Below are 19044 nucleotides of genomic sequence, written 5' to 3'. Positions count from 1 at the left end.
GGTGCGGTAGCGCTGCAGGCCCCGAGGTGGGGGCCCCTGCTTCAGGGAATACAGCTAGTGCACCCCGTGTGCTACTCGATGCGCTGCTCCTATTGTCAGGTGTCGCCTCTGCAGCTCAGGGAGGTCCCAGTAGGTTCGGGCACTGGCCGCAGCAGCACCCCTCCGCTAGGCCCAAGACCGGGGCCTCGATTTCCACAGCGCCTGGCCGGCTGAACCTCCACCGCTGGCGGGGTCGCAGCGGCGACGAGCAGTGCTTCTCACGGGTCTCAGACCCGGAGCTGGTGGCTCCTGAACGATCCTGCAGGCCTTGTAGGCAGCTCGGCAGCCCCTCCGATGGCCGGGGGCCGGGGCAGAGTGTGTGCGAACCGGTCACCGCACCACTGCAGCCGCCATTTCGGGAGCCGCCGCCGAAGCCGCACCTCGATTCAGAGCCCCACGGTAGTCGCGCAGGATCCGCAACAGCTTTCAGGGGCAGCTACTACCTCCAGGTCTCAGCACTAACTGTGCACGATGATGTGGGGAGGCTAAATGCTGCTATTACGGGCGGTCAGAGTCTGAGAGATCGGGGCAGGGAGCCGCTTAGACCTGCGTCTGATCAGGTCGTCATCTTGGACACCGTCTGAAGTGTTTTAAGTCTTTTATGTCCAGGCCTGGTTCTTTTCAGCAATGGAGTGACTTGTCCCACTTTCAGGCAGTCTGGGACGAATCCGGTTTTTAGGGAGCTGTTAATAATCCTGCAACACAGTGGGGCTAGGGAGAGTTTTTTGGTAAGATGAGCAGGAAGGAGGTCTAGGGTGTGAGATGTAGGTTTAGAAGTGGAGATAAGTTTGACTATCTCCTCTTCTAGAATGGGCTGGAAGAGTGACCAGGGTTTAGTAATGGGTGGGGGAGCGCTACAAAGCACCACCCCCCATGCTGCTATAGGGAGGGGGAGAACCATTGGTAACCAGAGAGCTCTCGATCTTAGAGATCTTGGGCCAGATGTAGGTAAATAGTATTTACAGATTCTAAAATACCGAATTTTACCTATTCGGTATTTTAGAATCGATAAATGCTATGTAGCAAAAAATTCAAAAATTACGGAATCGGTAAGATTCGGTATTTACCGAATCGGTATTTACCGATTTGGTAATTGCCATTCATTCCTATGAGCCTGGAGGCCCAGAGGAATGAATGGCAATTACTGAATCGGTAAATACTGATTCGGTAAAATGGGGGACACATTCAAGTGTGCCAGGGTGTCACTTTGACACCCTGTTGCACCCCTGAATCGTGCTTGTGTGCAGATGTAGCTCACATACATGCCCTAAGGGCATGTATGTTTGCCACATGGCACAGTTGAAAATGCACTGATTTGCATTTTCAAAGGTATTCCTTATTATCCACCAACTTATAGTTGGTGGTAAATAACGAACCCTAAAATGGGAAAAGCACTCATTTGAGTGCTCCCTACATTGCAAATTCGGTAATTTACTGATTCGGTATTTTGAGGAACCGGTAATTTACCAATTCCTTAAAATACCGAATCGGTACATTACGGAATTTGCAATTTAGGCCACCTACATCCCAAATGCCCAATACCGGTCGGTAACGGCCGAAATTCGGTAATTTCAGCCATTACCGACCGGTATTGGGCCACCTACATCTGGCTCTTGATCATTGAAGAAGTTGGCGAAGTTGTCACAATGTTTTTGGAGGCCTGCCCCAGGGAGGAATCCGGTTTGGAAGTTTGCTGTCTGATAATACTGAAGAGCTCTTTGGGTCTGTTTTTTGCGCTATCCAGAGCAGAGCGGAAATACATGGATTTTATTTTTCTTGATATGATTGTTGTATTTCTTCCGGATAGATCTGAGTTTGTCTCAGTGGAAGATAGTCGGCACGCTCCTCCATCGTCTTTCTGCAGCTCTTAGTTGACTCCTTTCTTCATTAGTGTCAGAGTCGAACCAAGATCTGGACGGAATGGCTCGGTTTTTTCTTTGTTTCAACTGAGCTAGTTGGTCAAGAAGGATTACCATCTTCGTGTTATAGAGCAAGGTGAGGTTGGTTGTGGATAGAGCTTTGTCGCTGGGTAGGAGTAGCTTTAACCTATCTTCCAAGATGTCCAGAGGAATCTGGGAGAGATTTCTGGACCGTCTGGGGAGTCTTGCACCGGAGGCTGGGATGACTCTTTGGTTGATGTGGAATAAGATCATGTGGTGATCCGACCAGTCTACTGGCAGGATGTTGTCGATCCTAATTGTGTCTTGGTGGGCAATGATGGTATCCAAGGTCGCTCCTTTGTAGTGAGTTTCTTCAGAGCAATGTTGGAGAAGGTTGTTGTCACAGAGGAGAGTTTTGAGCGATTGAATAAGTGTGTTGTTGGTCTTGTTCCAATGTTGGTTTAGATCACCCAGAATTATGTGGTTAGTGTCATTGAGTGCGCATTGGGCAATCAGGTCGGAAAGGTGTTCACCAAAAGTAGTGGGTGGGTGGTAGAGAAGGTGACCAACTAAAGGGCTGTTGTCCTTATTCTTGATGGTGACAGATATGCACTCAAAGGAGCTATAATCGCATGCGTCCATTACGGTGATGTCATTGTCATCTTTATGGATGATGGCTACCCCTCCTTTGCGTTGGTCTTTTCCGTCTTTATTGATGATGTTGAAACCTGGGGGCACCAACATGTCTAAGCATAGTGGGGAGGACTCGTTTAGCCATGTCTCCGTGATGAACGCAATGTCTAAGTTCTGCGAAAGGATGGCTTCAGCTAGTTCCGTTGCATGCTTGAGGTCTGATCTACAATTAATGAGCATGCAGTTGGTAAATATATTGTTTTTGATCGTATGCTTTCCTAAATGGGCCCTCGGTATGGAGGTGAGGGAGGGCGGGGTCTAGTGTTCTTCACATGCGGGAAGTCTCTTCCGAAGCCCGTGATCACTTGAATCTTGGAGTTATTGGCAGTTGGAGGGGGGGAGACATAGGTGGAGGCTAGGACCAAAGCATCTTCATCAGACATTGCTGCTGTAGATCTGAGAGGTCTTTTAGATCAGATCTCTACATCTTTATTGGTGTGTGGCTGTGCTCCAGTCGCGGGGGCTTTGATTCTTGTGGGAGATTGAAGTGGGATCCCCATGTCGGGTCTAGAGGGCCTTGGCGGTCGGATCTCTTGGGGCTTTCGAGCCTTGTCTAGGTTAGAAAGGATTTCATCCAGACCACTGTATATAATTTCGAACTGACTTTCTAGTAAGGCCAGCCAGTGCGCCATATTAACCAGGGCTGGTGGTGTGCAGTTTTGGGTAGGGGTATCTCGTGAGATGGGGGCAGAGTCACATTGTGAGGTTTAATGCTGAGTAGATCAGCCTGCCTGTCACTGTTAGCAGCCTTCGGTGGGGGGTTTAGTCGTGGGCTCTCCCTCCGTGATTCTGCTTGAGTGCTGAGGGGTCAGTAGACCGAGCCCTAGTGAAGGAGGTATGTAGTTGAAGCGGATAGGATTGATCGGGCGGTGGGGCTTGATTATCTCCGACAGATTGACAGGGTCAGTGGGCTGAGCCCGTGGGATGATGGAGTGATGTTGCGGAGGATAGGATTGAGGTGGCTGAGGGGACTGCTCAACCTTGGGGGACTGAGGGTCACGGTTCGTGGGGACGGAGGAATGAGGGGAGTTTCTGAGGGGGAGACTGGGGCATCTCATCCGGGGAGAGGAAGTAGATATTTGCATTGTGAAGGGAGGCTGGGGTAGAGCGGGACGCAGCGAGTAAAGGTAAGTGGAGCAAAGAGTGGGGAAGATGGAGTCGAAGGCCTCTAAGTTCTCGTTATTGGCCTGTATCAAAACTGTGCCATTTGAGTAGATGGTCACTGATGTGTTCCCTTTTCTAGAAGCTTGGTTGGGGACAGAGGTCGACAGTTTACAGATGTGTGAGGTGGTCGTCATTTTAGATATGTGAAGTTGCATTCTCAGTGCGGTGTTCCAGCTTTCAGGTCTATCTGTATGGAAGATGAGATCCATCTTAATCTGTCCTTTAGAGGAGCAGTGGTATGCGTCTACAAATAGCTTTTCTGGGTGTTGTTTGATTAGATTGTGTTTGTGATTTCTTCTCGCCTTCGGAGAGAGGTTAGGAGGGAAGCTAATAGCGAAGGCATTCGAGCTGTGTGGTTTCATGTGGATCGAAATGGGAGGTTCAATGGCAAATGGCGTGCCTGGTGACATTGTTGCAGGTTGTGAAGGAGGAACAGGACGAGCTGTTGATTTTGAGGCGAGACTCCTTTGGTTTGATAGTGTCGGCTATGTGAGAACTACCCACGACGAATGTTAGGTGGGGACTTAGGGGTCTACCCTACTATGGGAGCCGTGATTGCAGGAGCACCGAGTAGGCTCAGGTATGTAAGTGTTAGTTGCAGCTGGGAGACAGCATCATGAAGGAGGTAGTGGGGGGACAGAGAGTTGGCTGAGGTGTAGGAGTGGTTACTGCAGGGGGGAGAGAGCGACATGGAACAAGTCTGGTACCTTAGAGTGGGCTCAGAGTCGCTAGCGTTGTTGGAGCAGGCGAAGGGTAATCCTTATTGGTCGCCATTAGGGGTCCGGTAATCACTCTGCTTCAGGAGGCTGGCCTGATTCTTCATCCAAACAGAGAATATGAAGACAAGGGCGCTCTTGTCTTAGCGTCTGACCTGGGTATGCCCCTAAATTGTGAGGGCATTAGCTTAGTGTCCTAGGTAGGGTCTTAACCCTGGCGGTGTATTAAATCATATACTTTGGTAGTCGAGGTGGATAAGCGTCTGCCATTTTCAGATCAGGTATCGAGCCTAGCCAGTCAGGGGCGTGGACAGGCTCAATATTGAGCTTTCTAATGATTGAATCACCAGGGGGGGGGGGGTGGGAGGGCGGGAGGGGGGAGCTTTCAGCTATGGTTTAATCAACGGGTCAAACAAGGGAAAGAATGGCTTCAGTGGTCTCCAGTAGTCATTCAGGTCCCAAGTGGAGGCCATTTTGTGGTCAGGCAACATCAGCCAGGCCGAACCTTCGAGGGATTCCAGGTCTTTGTGACTCGATTTTCCTGGTAGAACAAGGTATTTGTTGTGGGGCAAGGGAGGGTTAGCCGCGACACAGCTTGAGCAGGAACAGCCTTGTGTGATCAAGCTCAGTCATTCAGTGTCTTGGGGGGCGGCCTACTTAGGGCCAGGCGTCGCTCAACAGGCCAATCCCAGCTCCCTATAATGATTTAATAAAGCCTGATGGACCCACTGTGTGGAGCAGGTGGGGGGGACCCTTGCCCCAGCCCGGTGCATCCTCCGGTGTGGGGGGGCAGCCAAGCCGATATTCACCTCAGTCATTTACTGATCTGGGTGGCAGCCATCTTAATGCCAGGCGTTGCCAGTCGGGCCGATATTTGTTCCATGTAGTGAATACCTTAAGGCTCAGAGCTCCACCGTGTAGAGCAGATGGGTGGGGGGGAGCCTTGCCCCAGCCTGCTGTGCGCTTCAGAATACAGGGGGGGGGGGGTAGCCTAGCCGATATTCACCACGATTGATACACTGTCCTGGGCGGCAGCCATATTAGGGCCAGGCGTCATCAGTCGGGCAGGTCCCAGCTCCAAACAATGCTTAGAGTTCTGTCTGAAGGTCCCACCGAGTAGAGCAGATGGGGGGGGGGGGGGAGCCATGCCCCAGTCTGCTGCGCATTCTGAAATTAGGGATTGTGGCCACTCCACCGTGTGGCGTGAGTAGACTGAGGGTGTAGTCACCCTAAGGTCAGTAGTTATTGGGTACTACCTCGAGACCCCTAAAATGCCCACTAAATACAGTATTTAGGGGGCAGCCCTGAACTCAGAAGGCAGTTTTCGATGACCTAAGAAGATTGGAATCCCAAAGACGTCACAGCAGTGAAGACTCCAGGCTCAACTGACGTGGTCCTAGCCCTACCGGCCTGCCTGCAGTTCCAAAGAAAACAACAGCTTAAAAAAGGACAAACAACCTCCAATTTGGTGAGGACTGATCCCCCACTTCAATAAAGACTGAAGACTCCCAAGGACAGAGGCATTGTCCACAAAAGAAGATCCAGCCCCTGCAGGACCAAGAAACCTTGCTCTAGGACTTACCTCTGCACCAGTCATCCTCAACACTTGTCCAGAGGGTCCATCCATCCTGAAGTGGTCCCCCAGCGGTTCTGACCTCCAAACCATCAAGCGTATGTCACCTCCATTCTGTGTCATTGCCTGCAGCCTCTTCACAATGACCCCCCTCAACTGCAACCGGACCGGTAAGCAGATTCCCGAAATCAAAGCACACCCCTGCAGTCTCCGACCCTGCGTCCTGGTAACCCAATCCCGAAGCATTCTGACTTTGGGGGACATCTCTACTTACCTGCCCCGCCGTTGGTTACTTCGGAAGACTTCCTGGACAAAGCCTGCAGCCAAAACCCCATACTGGCAACCTACATAGGATTGCATTGGGCTCCCGACCCCGCCTAATCACCCTGCGGCCCCTGCACTGCTGGTGGTGAGGACTTGGTGCTAACTTGGGACCTCCTTTGCCCTTCCCTTAACCCTAGGAGCTTGTCTCCCAAGATCAAGTGGCCTGCCTATGAGCAGCCCCCAACCCAGGTGCCCCCTAGGCCCACTGGGTAACATTGGCACCCTGCACTCTGCACCCGACCGCCCTAGTGCCATTGGTGGTGCCCCTTGAGTGCCAACCTGAACCTTGGGGAACATTGGTTCTGCCTTCAAAACTCCACCCCCAAAACCGTTTACTTGCCTGCAAACGTTAAGTTTTTTTTCTCCATAGGACTGAATGGTGGGTTTTCTTGAGACAAATTCTTCTAAGTGTTGAACTATTTTCTACTGCAGCAAAGAGTAACTTGGGGTCAGATGTAGGTAAAGTATATACTTGCTGCATGGTCCTGAAAAAATGCCACTGGATCCGCTAGGGACCACGAGAGGCGTGAAACATGTCGACCTGATACCACTATTTTAAATCACCACTTGCACTACAAATACGCCCTATTCTGTCCACCCAATCAAGAGTATTCCTCTTGACTCCAGTTTTTAACCATATTACACGGACCCCAGAATAAAGTCTCTCCAGCGTACCAGTGTGATATTTTGAACACACTTCGCACTACACACCCTACACACTTGCACACACCACTGCCGCGTTCCTCGAAAAGATCTCCGACAAAGAGCCCCCTTGCAGGCCTGTGGGGTACTGCAGCTCCACATCCACGAGGAGCAACGCCTGATGATGAAGCATGACACCCGTATGGGTGTGAGAGGGCACTTCATTAACAAGGAGGAATTTCCCCCTTTAAGATTTTTCCAACCTACACTCCTTGACAGATTCCCTGTCACCAGTCCCTCCCGCCACTGGACTGGGCCACTCTTCTTTTAGGAACAGCTACCCTCTAGTGATTGATATGCAGACTCTAGGGAGCACGGGTACTGGACCTCTCTTTCCAATCTGCTCCCAGTCCCCCTCTTTTGTGAATTTGTGACATAATTTCTTGCCGGAGTGTGTTCAACAAATGCTTAACATTACCATCCTGATAAGCCTGCCTGCCACACCACATTACCACAAAAGAGAGTAAGGTATTATCTACTTTAGACTCTGCTATACTTCTGGGGATCGACTAGACTCTGTGCACACTATACCTTACTTTGGTGTAGTATATACAGAGACAGCTCCCTACACACACCTGCGTTCAAATAAAGCACACCCAATCCACAATACTCTCAATCACAACATTTTGGTATTGTTACCACCTATTCGGTAGGAAAATGGTGTGAACAATGGTTGTAACATTCCACACTGTCTGTGGTGAAACAACGCATTTCTCTCCTATCTGAAGACATGGATTTGTCAGATTCTCTTTTGAGTTCCAAATCTTCACGTTCCAAAGGATTTATTTATGCGACTTATAATGAAATGTGAAAATGTTCCCAAATGGAAGCTGCAGCTTGTTTGAGACAAATTGACGAAGATACTTTGGATGAAGTGATTGCTGTTGTTGATAATAGTATTTATACGGTCTTCTCATATTTATAATTTAAATATCATCAAATTGTCTGTTATTGATATTATACATAGTGACATGTCAACATTGTATCATGGGCTAAGTAAGCTCAGATCTATTATGCAGTTTAGCTGGACGTTCAAACCCTTAAAAATTAGTGCATAACATGGTGCTATTTATATTGCAGTTATTTGTTCTTGCCCTTTAATTTAACACGCAAACAACAACTGATGCCAATGAGAAACGAAACTTACACAATGCTGCATTTAAAGAAGCTAGAACAACCTCCATTCACTATAGCTGAAACATTTTCAGCTGTGTGGTTAATTAATACACAGCGTTATCTCTTTACCTATTTCGTCATTTCAATTCACAGCTCGCATTAAACCTTTTCATGTTGGTATATAGGAGCCCTTCGGAGGCAGCTTCATTCATGAATTATGGTCTCTTCCTTTCTCCTATTGTTGTGAATGTGCCAGGAAGTTTTCCTTACTGGAGAAGAAAGTGACTCTTCTTTTGGACGTCACTCGTTTGCAAACATATTAAAATCGACGGCACATGTAATGCTTCGGTACACAATTTAGCCAGTTATTTAACCCTTTCGCAGCTCATGACGAGCTCAGCTCGTCATGCAGTACACTGGTCGTGTCCTTATGACGAGCTGAGCTCGTCATGAAACAATGGTATTCATATGAGCTCAGCACCCAGCGGGAATTGCCTTAGCAGTCAAGGTGTTAAATGGAATACCAGGTACCCACAATTCTTCCACTTATTATGGTCCTTTCAAATGGGAGTTTTTAATGCTTAGTGATGGAGTCTGTTGTAGAATGCAAGCTGAAGATTCCTATATATGTCCGTTTCCCAGCTTGTCACTTGTTCCAACAGCGTCCTGTTCCCCGTACGTATGGGTTTGTAGATAGCTCGTTGTGGCCTTCCATTCCAACTTTGAAGGCAGACATCAACAAGCTAAACAGACTCAAAGCATTATTGTTTCAAAAGGAGGAAACTCTCACATCTGCTCACAAAACCTTTGAATTGAAGGTGGGTAGAACTTACAGTCACTATTAAAGACAAACCTTCTACTGCATGTCAATAAATTAGTGCATCACATTTTTTATGCCTCTAACACAGCCAGTCTCGCACACTTTTTTAAAGTTGTTGGTTCCAGCCTCCTCCATTCATTTCTAAATGTCTTTGGAATAATAGCTTTTATTCATTCCATTATTTCCAGTGTTGTCTGAGGATTTCTGCTGCTGTTAGGCTTCATTTGTGGCATTCTCATCCTATTTCTGCTTCTCCGCAATGGATGTTCCTTTTGAAACCCCTTGGAACAACAACCGCTGCAACACTATTGTTAGGGCATGCTTCAGTATTTTTGAATATTTCTACTACTAGAGCTGGATCTTGATTGGTCCTTACCATTCCGGCCTTCCTGGTTTACCGGTATACAAACCGAGTTCCACTGTCTTTGGTTCCCCTTTGAATGGGCACTGGATATTTGCGTGGCTTCGCAGACACCCGCTGCAGAGGACATTGAAGTGCTGAGTCCCTTAGCGACCCATTTTCAGGACTGTTTCTTGGGTTTTCGGCTTATCCACAATGCGAGGTTTGAGCCACTCACCTTCGAGAAAATATGTGCCTCGGCACATGGATCATGGAATACAGGCTCTACTAGCATGGATGCAGGTTACCCGGTAACTATCTCAGCACTGGCTGAGACTGAGGATCATATCTGTTCTTTTGAACTTGCGACTTGGGCTGTTAATCAATCATCTTTTGCAGAGTCTGACTGTTTTGGAGTCCCTGGCCTTTGAATTTGTGAGTGACAAAATTGATTCCTCCAAGGCACCATAATTTGACTATTTTTCTAAATTGACAATTTATTTTTTATTTTTCAAATATATAAATGTATGAATTATGCATTGAGTTTGTTTATCTTTTGATTACATGTATATTTTGTACTATTTTACTGTACTATTATTCTGACCAAATGGAGTGTGTTGTGTTTTTTCTATAGCCCAATGTCATATTCCCTATGTTAGACTAATTGTGCACATTGTAGGCTGCTTTTATTTTGCACGTTACTAAATACCACACTTGCCTTTGTGCCACACCGCATTTTCACATAGAACCATGCCCATTTTTTCGTTTTTTATACTTTTCCTGGGATTTAGTCTGAACAGCCTAGGCAAGGTCATACGACATTGCCCCTTATTATTCTCTCTGGTCGGATACTAGCACCAAGACATAATAAAGGAATGCAGGTGCTCTTTTGAATACACATATCTTGTCATATAACTGAGGACAGAGGTTCTGAAAAAACACAGAGCGTAGGCCCTGAGACAAGAGTGCTGCGTCAGCTGAGATGTAGAACATGCGCCTATGTATGCTAAGGTACAGGGTCCTCCACTAAATCCAGAAATCTACAATATATAACCGCTTAGTTTCAGTAGTACGGGGGGTTTAGGCAGACCTGTGAGATAACATGACAGGGCTTTTTATGGTATATGGTTTATTAACCATTCTGATAATATTATTGAAGTGTATTTGTTTTCAAATTGTGGCACAAATATTGCATCTTAGAGCACAATAGTTTAAATAAACACTGTAAACTTCATTCGTGTCTCTTTTTTATTTATCTTATTGTGGAAAAGAACAAGTGAGAGAGCGAAAGGGTGTGTCCTGTTACTGCGATCCCTGAGAGGGTCAAGAGTGTTGTGTTCTGGGGTGCCAAATCACTTGTCTCTCTGGGAAGGTTAGGAGGGCAAGCGAGGCACTCTAGCTTGTCAAACTTGGGCTCATAGATACTGAGATGGTATGGTGATACAGTCCCTACATGCTGATGTTCTATGGTCCCAAGCATATTTCTGTTCCTGAGCAGTATCTCTGCAACAAACCTCAGGTAATTAAATCAACAACAACCATTTAAACTCTTACACATCACAACCCTTTAGTCCAGTCTCCCTGTTTTTATGGTCACTCAACATCATAACCCTCCCTCACTGATCTTGATCCCAACTCACGCCTCAAACCACTGAAAAAACTTCAGCCTAACAGCCTCCTACAAATCCCTTCAGTGCTTAACTTGTAAACAATTAAGTGCCATGACCGAACGTTTTGATTAGAAACCTGGAGCTACCGAAGGTTGGGGTACAGAATACCAAGGCTGCTTAGTCTTCATTCCACGCAATGTCTCTTTATTCCACTACCAAACACTCCCTGCCTCTTAATCTCACTCTTGCAGAGTCTTTTTCATGCCTGCTATAGCCCGTTTGACACTCTTTTTCCGTATTTCTCTTCCTCCTTCTTTGTCCTTTTTGTGTTTTTCTCTCTCTTGCTCTGTATCAAAGTTTGATGAGGAAAAATAAGAGCCGGTCAACAAAAGTGAGTGCCAGTGGGTCCCACCTGCAACCACATGCTCAAAGTAAGAACCGCCTTCTACATTGTTTTTATATTTAGGATTTATTCTCAAAACTGTTACTTCATGTTTTTTGTAAATCAGAAATCAAGCCACCTCAGACCTCACACTACCCCTTACCCTCTTTCAACCCCAGCTCTCTTCCCGAACTCACTTAAATATCCAACAATCAGCCCGCTTCCCTGGCACAGGGAAGAAGCAGCAGAGACAAATGTGAGTCAGAAGTAAATGTTTCTTTATTTGGAAGAGGACGAGCAGTAAGAACTGTAATCATCACAATAATAATAACATTAATCTTCCCGTCAGTTATTAAAACCCCAGTTGAACAGTGGGAGTGTTCAGTGTGCTGAAAGAGAAAGAATGTACATGTCTCTCAGACCGTCTAAAGGCACCCACAGCTAGCAAGACCTCTAATGCCATGAGACACATCCATTCTAAGCACGCCACATGGTAAAGCAGAGACACTCTTGAAAGGCAATGGTGGGTGGGTAAGTTGTCCTTTACATTCCTAAACAGTACCGTGAACATGTTGTAGTGATGTGTGGTTCAGAATGCTGTGAAGCTTGTTAACTGGACGCCGAATAAGAAGCCATTATTGGGGTACGTGCTTCTGGAACAGTAGTGACATGGTCCCGCCAGAATAATGTGCAACATTTAGTTCTTACATTGCATTGGTGCACTTGCTGGAGTCAACTCGTGATGCTGTATCCTTTCCACAAACCTTGGCTATAAAGGTCTGCCTTCCCAAGAATGTCAGACCCAAGCACCATGGTGACAAGAGGCCAACACTTGTCTGCACACCCTAGGGACTAAATCCAGACGGTCTTCCTTTTTTATAAAAATTCTGGAGTAACTTAAGAGAATGAGGGGCATGATTCTTTCTCTCCACAGGGCTCCATTGTGAACATGCTCACTACATCAGAGAGTTAGACCTGCCTTTTGACTTTTGCAGTAAACCAATGTTTAGATCCTTGTTACTCCTATGCCTAGGTTATCCACCAGATGCTGACTAGTTTTGAGCCCCATCCATCCACCATGATTGTATGGCAAAATCACGCATGCGTTTAGCATGCACGCCTTTTTAACGCCGGCATTAGAATGAACGAGTCATTACAACGCATTCCTTTTGCACGCAAGTCGTTTGAACGACTTGCCTTAGGGGGTGCTGGACATTGGATTAGTATTATTTACTATTCCAACTCCAGTCTGTGCGACAGTTGGTAAAGTGTTAGACTTTAAATCGAACAACTCTCCGCCATTGCGCCCCCCCCCCCCCCCACAAAGCAAGTTGTTGTAACTATTTGCATGCAAAACGAATGTGTGCTAATGACGTGTAATTCCAGAATTGTGCTATAGGATGTTACCCATCCGCCAATCCCTGCATTTTAAGATGTGTTTACGGGTTGAGCTAAGAAAACTCCCTTGAGACTCTCAAGATGTTAAACTAATGGACCAAAGGTTCTGGAAAGCTACTTTTGCAGGTGTGGTCTTTATCAGTACAGTGACCGGCTCTAAGGGGCATGTTCCCTCTCTGTACATTCCATAAATAGCTCATAATCTAGGGCCTACTGTGGCCTGTCTACCTTCTGGCTTATAGGGTTAAATGCGCTCTGAAAAAGTGTGTGTCTTTATGGTCGCTGCCATAAAATATCATATATACAAAACCAATAATCACCGGGGACTGACATTTCTGATTATCTTACGTTTCTCATATGTGACATATCTCAAGGAAGAAACATTTCTGGAACCGGTCTACTTGGGAAAGTCTGTTTAAAATGGTGTGGAGAGGCTGGAGTATGGACACTGTATCATCACTAGTGCTTAGTGGTAAAGAATTGAGTTGCTTGCGAAGGCCTGCAGTTTGCCTTCTGACCATAAGGCTCACTATTGTGCCGATACCTGAGAGGTTCGAGAAGGAACCATTGAGCCACCCGAGTACAATGCCTTCCCAAACTAAATTGACACCCTGATACTCTAAATAAGCTCTGGTAGGCAGGTGATATAAAGGCATATAACAAATGAAAAAAGATGATTAAAAAGATGCAAATAAGCGAAGACCAAAGAAAAAAACAACATTCTTAGCTCCATCAGCTAAGCCTGGTTATCTTTTTAGTGCACACTTTTGGCAGCACCATTGTTCAACATCTATTAGAAGCAGGGGAAATGTATATAAAGAGGCAACAGGACATCTGCTGTTGCATTGCCTGGAGACAGGAGATTTTCTGTGAGTGCAGCAAGGCAAGTTTTGATCTTGTTACGCAACGCCAAAATGGTTAATGAAAATCTGGCAGCGAGGTAGAAAGTTACTGGTAAAAAGCAGAGAGGAAAATGGCAGGTTTGTACAGATGCATTGAAAGGCTCGATCATTCAACAGGAGTAACTTACATACACCCAGAAGACACTTTTAAAGTAGGTGAGTGCCCACCTAGGAAAATATTTCCGATATACCGGATCGGATCACCCACAGCCAGGGAGGTATTTAGGCGAGGGCAACCTCACTTGGAAGCTATCCAGAATCAGACTGAAATCAGACAGAGGTAGGCCTTGGAGTTAATTCAGGACCATGTTGGAGCTTAAGGGGCCAGCTTCTAGCATTATTCAGTACCATAAGTTGATGGTATGTGGAGAATGATACCTTTAGAAGTACTCCAGTTCAATGCTAGGAGTTGAGGAATATAAGATTTTGATGTCATCATATGTACAGACATATGGGTGATATGTGGGTTACGACAGCCATGGAGGTAATCCAATGACACATTAGGATCTGATCAAGGGCAGCACCTGAGATCATCCCCCGTCTGGATCAATGGTATTCAGGGAAACAACCCCATCCTTTCAGAGGTTTCCAGTGTCTGACAGATATCGGAAGGAGGCCAACCATGGCTTGAGCCTTCCTTCCGTAAAGCTTTGAATTGCATACAAGCCTTTACTCTTAATTATAAATATCTTCCAATAGGCGTTTGAATAATGGCATGGAGGAGGTAGATCGTACTAAAAAGTACGTAGGTTCCAAAATCAAAGAGCCAACAGCTCAAAAGAATGAAAACCAAATAAAGTACAAGGAAAAGGGACGAGAACACAGCAAGCAGAGTGCAGAAGACAACTAAGAACATATGAAGAGCTCCAGAAAGTAACATAGGAGGAATCAAGTAACGGTAACTATTAAAAACAAGATATAACAAGCAGAGTTTTCATCAAAGCAAGAATGGTAGCCAGTGGAGTTGACACATATGACAGAGAGTGGAAGAATGAGGCGGAAGAGACAAATTAAGATGCATAAAAGTATGAGTGGTTTGAAATGGAATTGTCAAGAATTTTGGCCAGCCAACATATTAAAATTAACAATAAATTGAAACAATAAAAACCTAGCAAAATAAATTTGAGAGATGAGAAAGAAATGAGGTTTGACTCTGATGAGGTAAAATTGATATGTTTTTACAGCATGAGCAATCTGGGGTTGCAGAAATGAAGGAGAAATTTGCACACCGCCACAATCTCAATGCTCAATGGGCTTTCTTGACAGAAAGATGCGTTGATTGTGGATTTCTATGGAAGTTAGCAAGGGCTCAGCGTCATCAAGTATGAGATCTAAAAAAAGTCAACACTGGTGGAATGAGAAAAGTGAAATGAGGGTTTTTCAATGGCAGGCATGGATATATTTGGAGGAAGGGGGTCTCATGGGTGACCCACTGCCAGGCTGGGAGACAATAGACTCAACAAATGGAAAGCATTGGACAGAGTACCATCAAAGGGGTCTGCCCAGACAGGATTCAGCCCACTGGAACACAGGCTACTAGGTGGTGAGCTTTTCTTCATCTGGGAAACTAACATTTGGTGCACCCTTTTAACATCCAGAAGGGCTGAAAACAAACCGACTGTCTTTCAGGGAAAATGCTGAAATGGCAATCTTCAACCAGAAGGAACAGTTGCTAATAGTTCCTAATGTTGTTCAATGCAAGCACTCGAATGGAAATGAAAGAATACACACAAACAGCCAATATCACTAGGTGAGAGATCAACATGCCATAAGCTGAGCCTAGGCAAAATTGACAACATCTCAAGCAAATGGCTGAAAGAGGCTTTTCAAAGAAAGCCAGAGGTTGAGGGTGTAACCGTCCACTGTACATATATTGTTAGCTATATGTCTGTTTGACAGCTATGCTGCCAAAACAAAGACCCAAAGAGCAAACATTTTCAGCTGTGAAGCCTGTGACAGTTATACGGAGGCCACCCCGTAGCAGGCTGGAACAGGAATAAGGAAAGACTTGAACAATACCCAATGCCACAGATGGGATTCGAGCGAACTACAGGAGGAGATCACTGATTACTAGGTTTAAATAGCGTTTAGAGCGGGTGTAGATTTTAAGGACATTGACCAGCCGAATTGACTGAAGTCATGAGCATGAACATAGTGTTACTGAGAAAAACACAATGTAGGGCCCATTTAACCATTGGTTTGCACCTCTCAGTATGCTTGGTTCCTAAGGATATCGCATACTAATATTTCAAGCTGTAATGCGTACCCCGCATGACAATGCCATAGTAGGAAACAAAATAAAGGCTAACAGGACTGGGGTTTGAAAGACACTCACTCGGGTCACTTTGAACTTCTAATGAACATGCCTGAGTCACGTCACATGAATCGGGGAGGGCAGGCCTGGGTATTCTGGAGGGCAGGCATGTGTATCAGGGAGAGGGCAGGCATGGGTATCAGGTAGGGCAGGTATCAAGGGGCAGGCACATGTATCATGGGGGCAGGCATTGGGGCAGGCCCAGGTGTTGGCGGGCAGGCACAAGTATCAAGGAGGTCAAGTACAGGTATCAGGACAGTCAGCACGGGTATCAGGGAGGACAGTAACGGGTTTCAGGGAGGGCAGGCACCCGTATAAGGGAGGAAGGCACGGGTATGAGGGAGGGCAGGCACGGGTATGAGGGAGGGCAGGCACAGGTATGAGGGAGGGCAGTCACACTGCAGAGTTGATCCTTTCACACTATGAGAAAGCATGGTCATGCGAGAGCCTGTAACCTCTTAGAGCGGTTACAGATACCAACACGCCTCAGGCAGCTAGGATAACACCAGGAGTTAGGCAGCTCCACTCTTGTAGCAGCATGATATCCGATTCCTCCCACAGCTAAGTACATGAGAAATTCTGTTGCCTTATTGACTAGGAAGGATCTTAACCTGTTTAGCTTTAGCAGGACACCTGCCTGTATCAAATATTCGTTTCTCATTTCATCTTTCCTGCCCTCACCGAATACACTTTTAAAAGAGTAACAGGTGTGATTTTGTGTGTGATTTCTTCTCTTGCCAGCCGATCATGAAGTAGGGGACAGAGGGTGAAAAAGCACAACACATGTTCGTTGACCTCACAATACATCTGGAGACGATTAATGGAGTGACTCTTAGTCCGGCTTTGTGGCACACACTGTATTGCAGCAACTGTGGAATTGGGCACTTTCCTTAGGAAATGGATGCTCAAACCACCAGCCTACCCCCCACAAGACATCATAATTTCTTAAAATATAAATATATAATTAAAACTATTATCATGCCCCAGAGAACGGCTCTCCCCGGAGAAGAAATGAGAAGGTGCCAATATAATGTGGCAGGGTGCCCATCGAGTAGTGGCTGGTGATCTTCGAGGGTGTGATGCGTGGCACAGGCATGTCTGAAATGGGCACCTGATGCATGACTCAAGAAAAGGGGGGAGAGTGAAGAAGACAGTGGAGTGAGGTCTCTGGAATAAAGGTCCCAACAGAGAATATGGAATGTTTTTTGTAAAGGGAGCACCAGTCGCGAGGCACCACACCTGTAGTTCTTCTCCTGGGAAGGCGTCTTGGTTGAAGGACAGTCCTTGGGGCAGGAACTCTGATAAGGGCTGGAGAACATTACTAACAATACATTGCTTGACTACCAGAAATTCCTGGCTTGACAAACACTAAGCGATAACTCTATTCTTCTCCCCGTACTTTCTCCATGAGCAGAGGCTGTTTGTCCCACTTGGAGCTGCTGTCCAATTCCACTTTGAAGCCAATTTGTGACATTGGGGGTGGGCGCCCGGCTGCCCCCTCGGTTGCACTGGCCTCGAGGTCTAGCTCTTCGAAGGACGAACAACTGGCCCCTGACTCGCTGTAGCTATGCTCGCTTCGGTTGTCCAGCTCCTCACGGTTGCGGATGGTGGGGAAGTCGCTTGTCATGCTGGTGGCCACTGAAGTCTCCCGGCTGTTATCTGGTCCCTCCAGGCTCAAAGAGCTGCTGTCAATCAGCATGTCTGTACCTACAAGAAAATGGAGAGGGGTTAATGAAAATGACAAGCTTTCAGCTTCAGCGATAGTCACTCCTGCAACCTAAACATATAAAGCTATGTCAATACTCCTCAGTCCTAACCTGCAGCACAGGCAGTTATTCCAAGACTGGGACCAAGGGTTAGCTCTGCTGATGTACCTCAATTCTGATCTCCAGTACTTACGCTATCCAAGTACCTGAGCTACACACCTTCCCTCACTGTGATCTGCAGCACTTTCAGGTATTTCAGGGTTGGGAATGCTCTTTGGGCTGATGATGCATCTCATTACTAATCTGATTTTCAGCTACCACTCCGGAACTAGTGTATACGCCTAGCTTTATTCTGATGCACCTTCTGTAAGGTCTGCAGCACTATACTGCAACACTCAAGTCTAGTGCATGACCCTACTATCCACTGGACGCAGTTTCACAGATGCACCGTCCTACACAGACTAAAAACCTAGTGCATGCTTTAATTGCACATCTTTGCTGATGCATTTGTAATGCTAGATATTTATGGAGAGCCAAAACAGGCATAGCCGAACAGTATATGAAACACTACATAAATGCTATAAAGCACAAGCATTGGAAATGCAATAGGTCTCGCAGCATTAGAGTTAGTGCTTTTAGAATTGTTTATGGGTTTTTTTTGTAAATCTTTAGCATTTTTGTTTCCTGCAGCCAATGCTAAAGAATTACAAATAAAAAAAGCCATAAACAATTCTAAAAGCTCTAACTCAAATGCTCCGAGACCTATTGCACTGTGTGAGGGTGAGGGGTTGAGGGTGAGTGAGGGTGAGGGTGGGTGAGGGTGAGTGAGGGTGAGGGGTTGAGGGTGAGTGAGGGTGAGTGAGGGTGAGGGGTTGAGGGTGAGTGAGGGTGAGTGAGGGTGAGGGGTTGAGGGTGAGTGAGAGTGAGGGTGAGTGAGGGTGAGGGTGAGTGAGGGTGAGGGGTTGAGGTTGAGGGTGAGGTGTTGAGGGTGAGGGTGAGTGAGGGTGAGGGTGAGTGAGGTGTTGAGGGTGAGTGAGGGTGAGGGGTTGAGGGTGAGTGAGAGTAGTTGAGGCTGAGTGAGGGTGAGTGAGAGTGAGGGTGAGTGAGGGGTTGAGGGTGAAGGTTTGAGGGTGAGGGTGAGGGGTTGAGGGTGAGTGAGGGTGAGGGGTTGAGGGAGGGTGAGTGAGGGTGAGGGTGGGTGAGTGAGGGTGAGTGAGGGTGAGGAGTTGAGGGTGAGTGAGGGTGCCAAAAGGACGTGTTTTTTTCGTGTAAAGTTTCTTATGTTCTTGTGAGATAATCAGCCACCCAAAGTTCTAGGGCTCTGTGCAATGACAGAAGTTACAATTCTTGACCAGAGGCCCCAGT

At 46.6% G+C, this 19044-nt stretch overlaps 1 protein-coding gene across 2 annotated transcripts in view; it reads right to left on the bottom strand.

Annotated features, from left to right (window-relative positions):
- Nucleotides 1–16678: 16678 nt before the first annotated feature.
- Nucleotides 16679–19044, bottom strand: part of LOC147692506 (testis-expressed protein 264-like) — a 716840-nt gene continuing 714474 nt past the window's right edge. Inside the window, exon 4 of one of the 2 annotated variants that reach the window (XM_086938719.1) lies at nucleotides 16679–17680. In XM_086938719.1, the coding sequence (XP_086794845.1) occupies nucleotides 17355–17680 (326 nt within the window). In that variant the 3' untranslated portion in view covers nucleotides 16679–17354. The remainder of the gene's footprint in view (nucleotides 17681–19044) is intronic. The other variant, XM_086938718.1, reaches the window with a different exon arrangement.

The sequence above is a fragment of the Lissotriton vulgaris genome, chromosome 9 (genome assembly GCF_964263255.1).
Source record: "Lissotriton vulgaris chromosome 9, aLisVul1.2, whole genome shotgun sequence".
NCBI classification, from domain to species: domain Eukaryota; kingdom Metazoa; phylum Chordata; class Amphibia; order Caudata; family Salamandridae; genus Lissotriton; species Lissotriton vulgaris.
The sequence above is the reverse complement of the archived record's forward strand: the minus strand, read 5'-3'. Positions and strand labels throughout refer to the sequence as shown.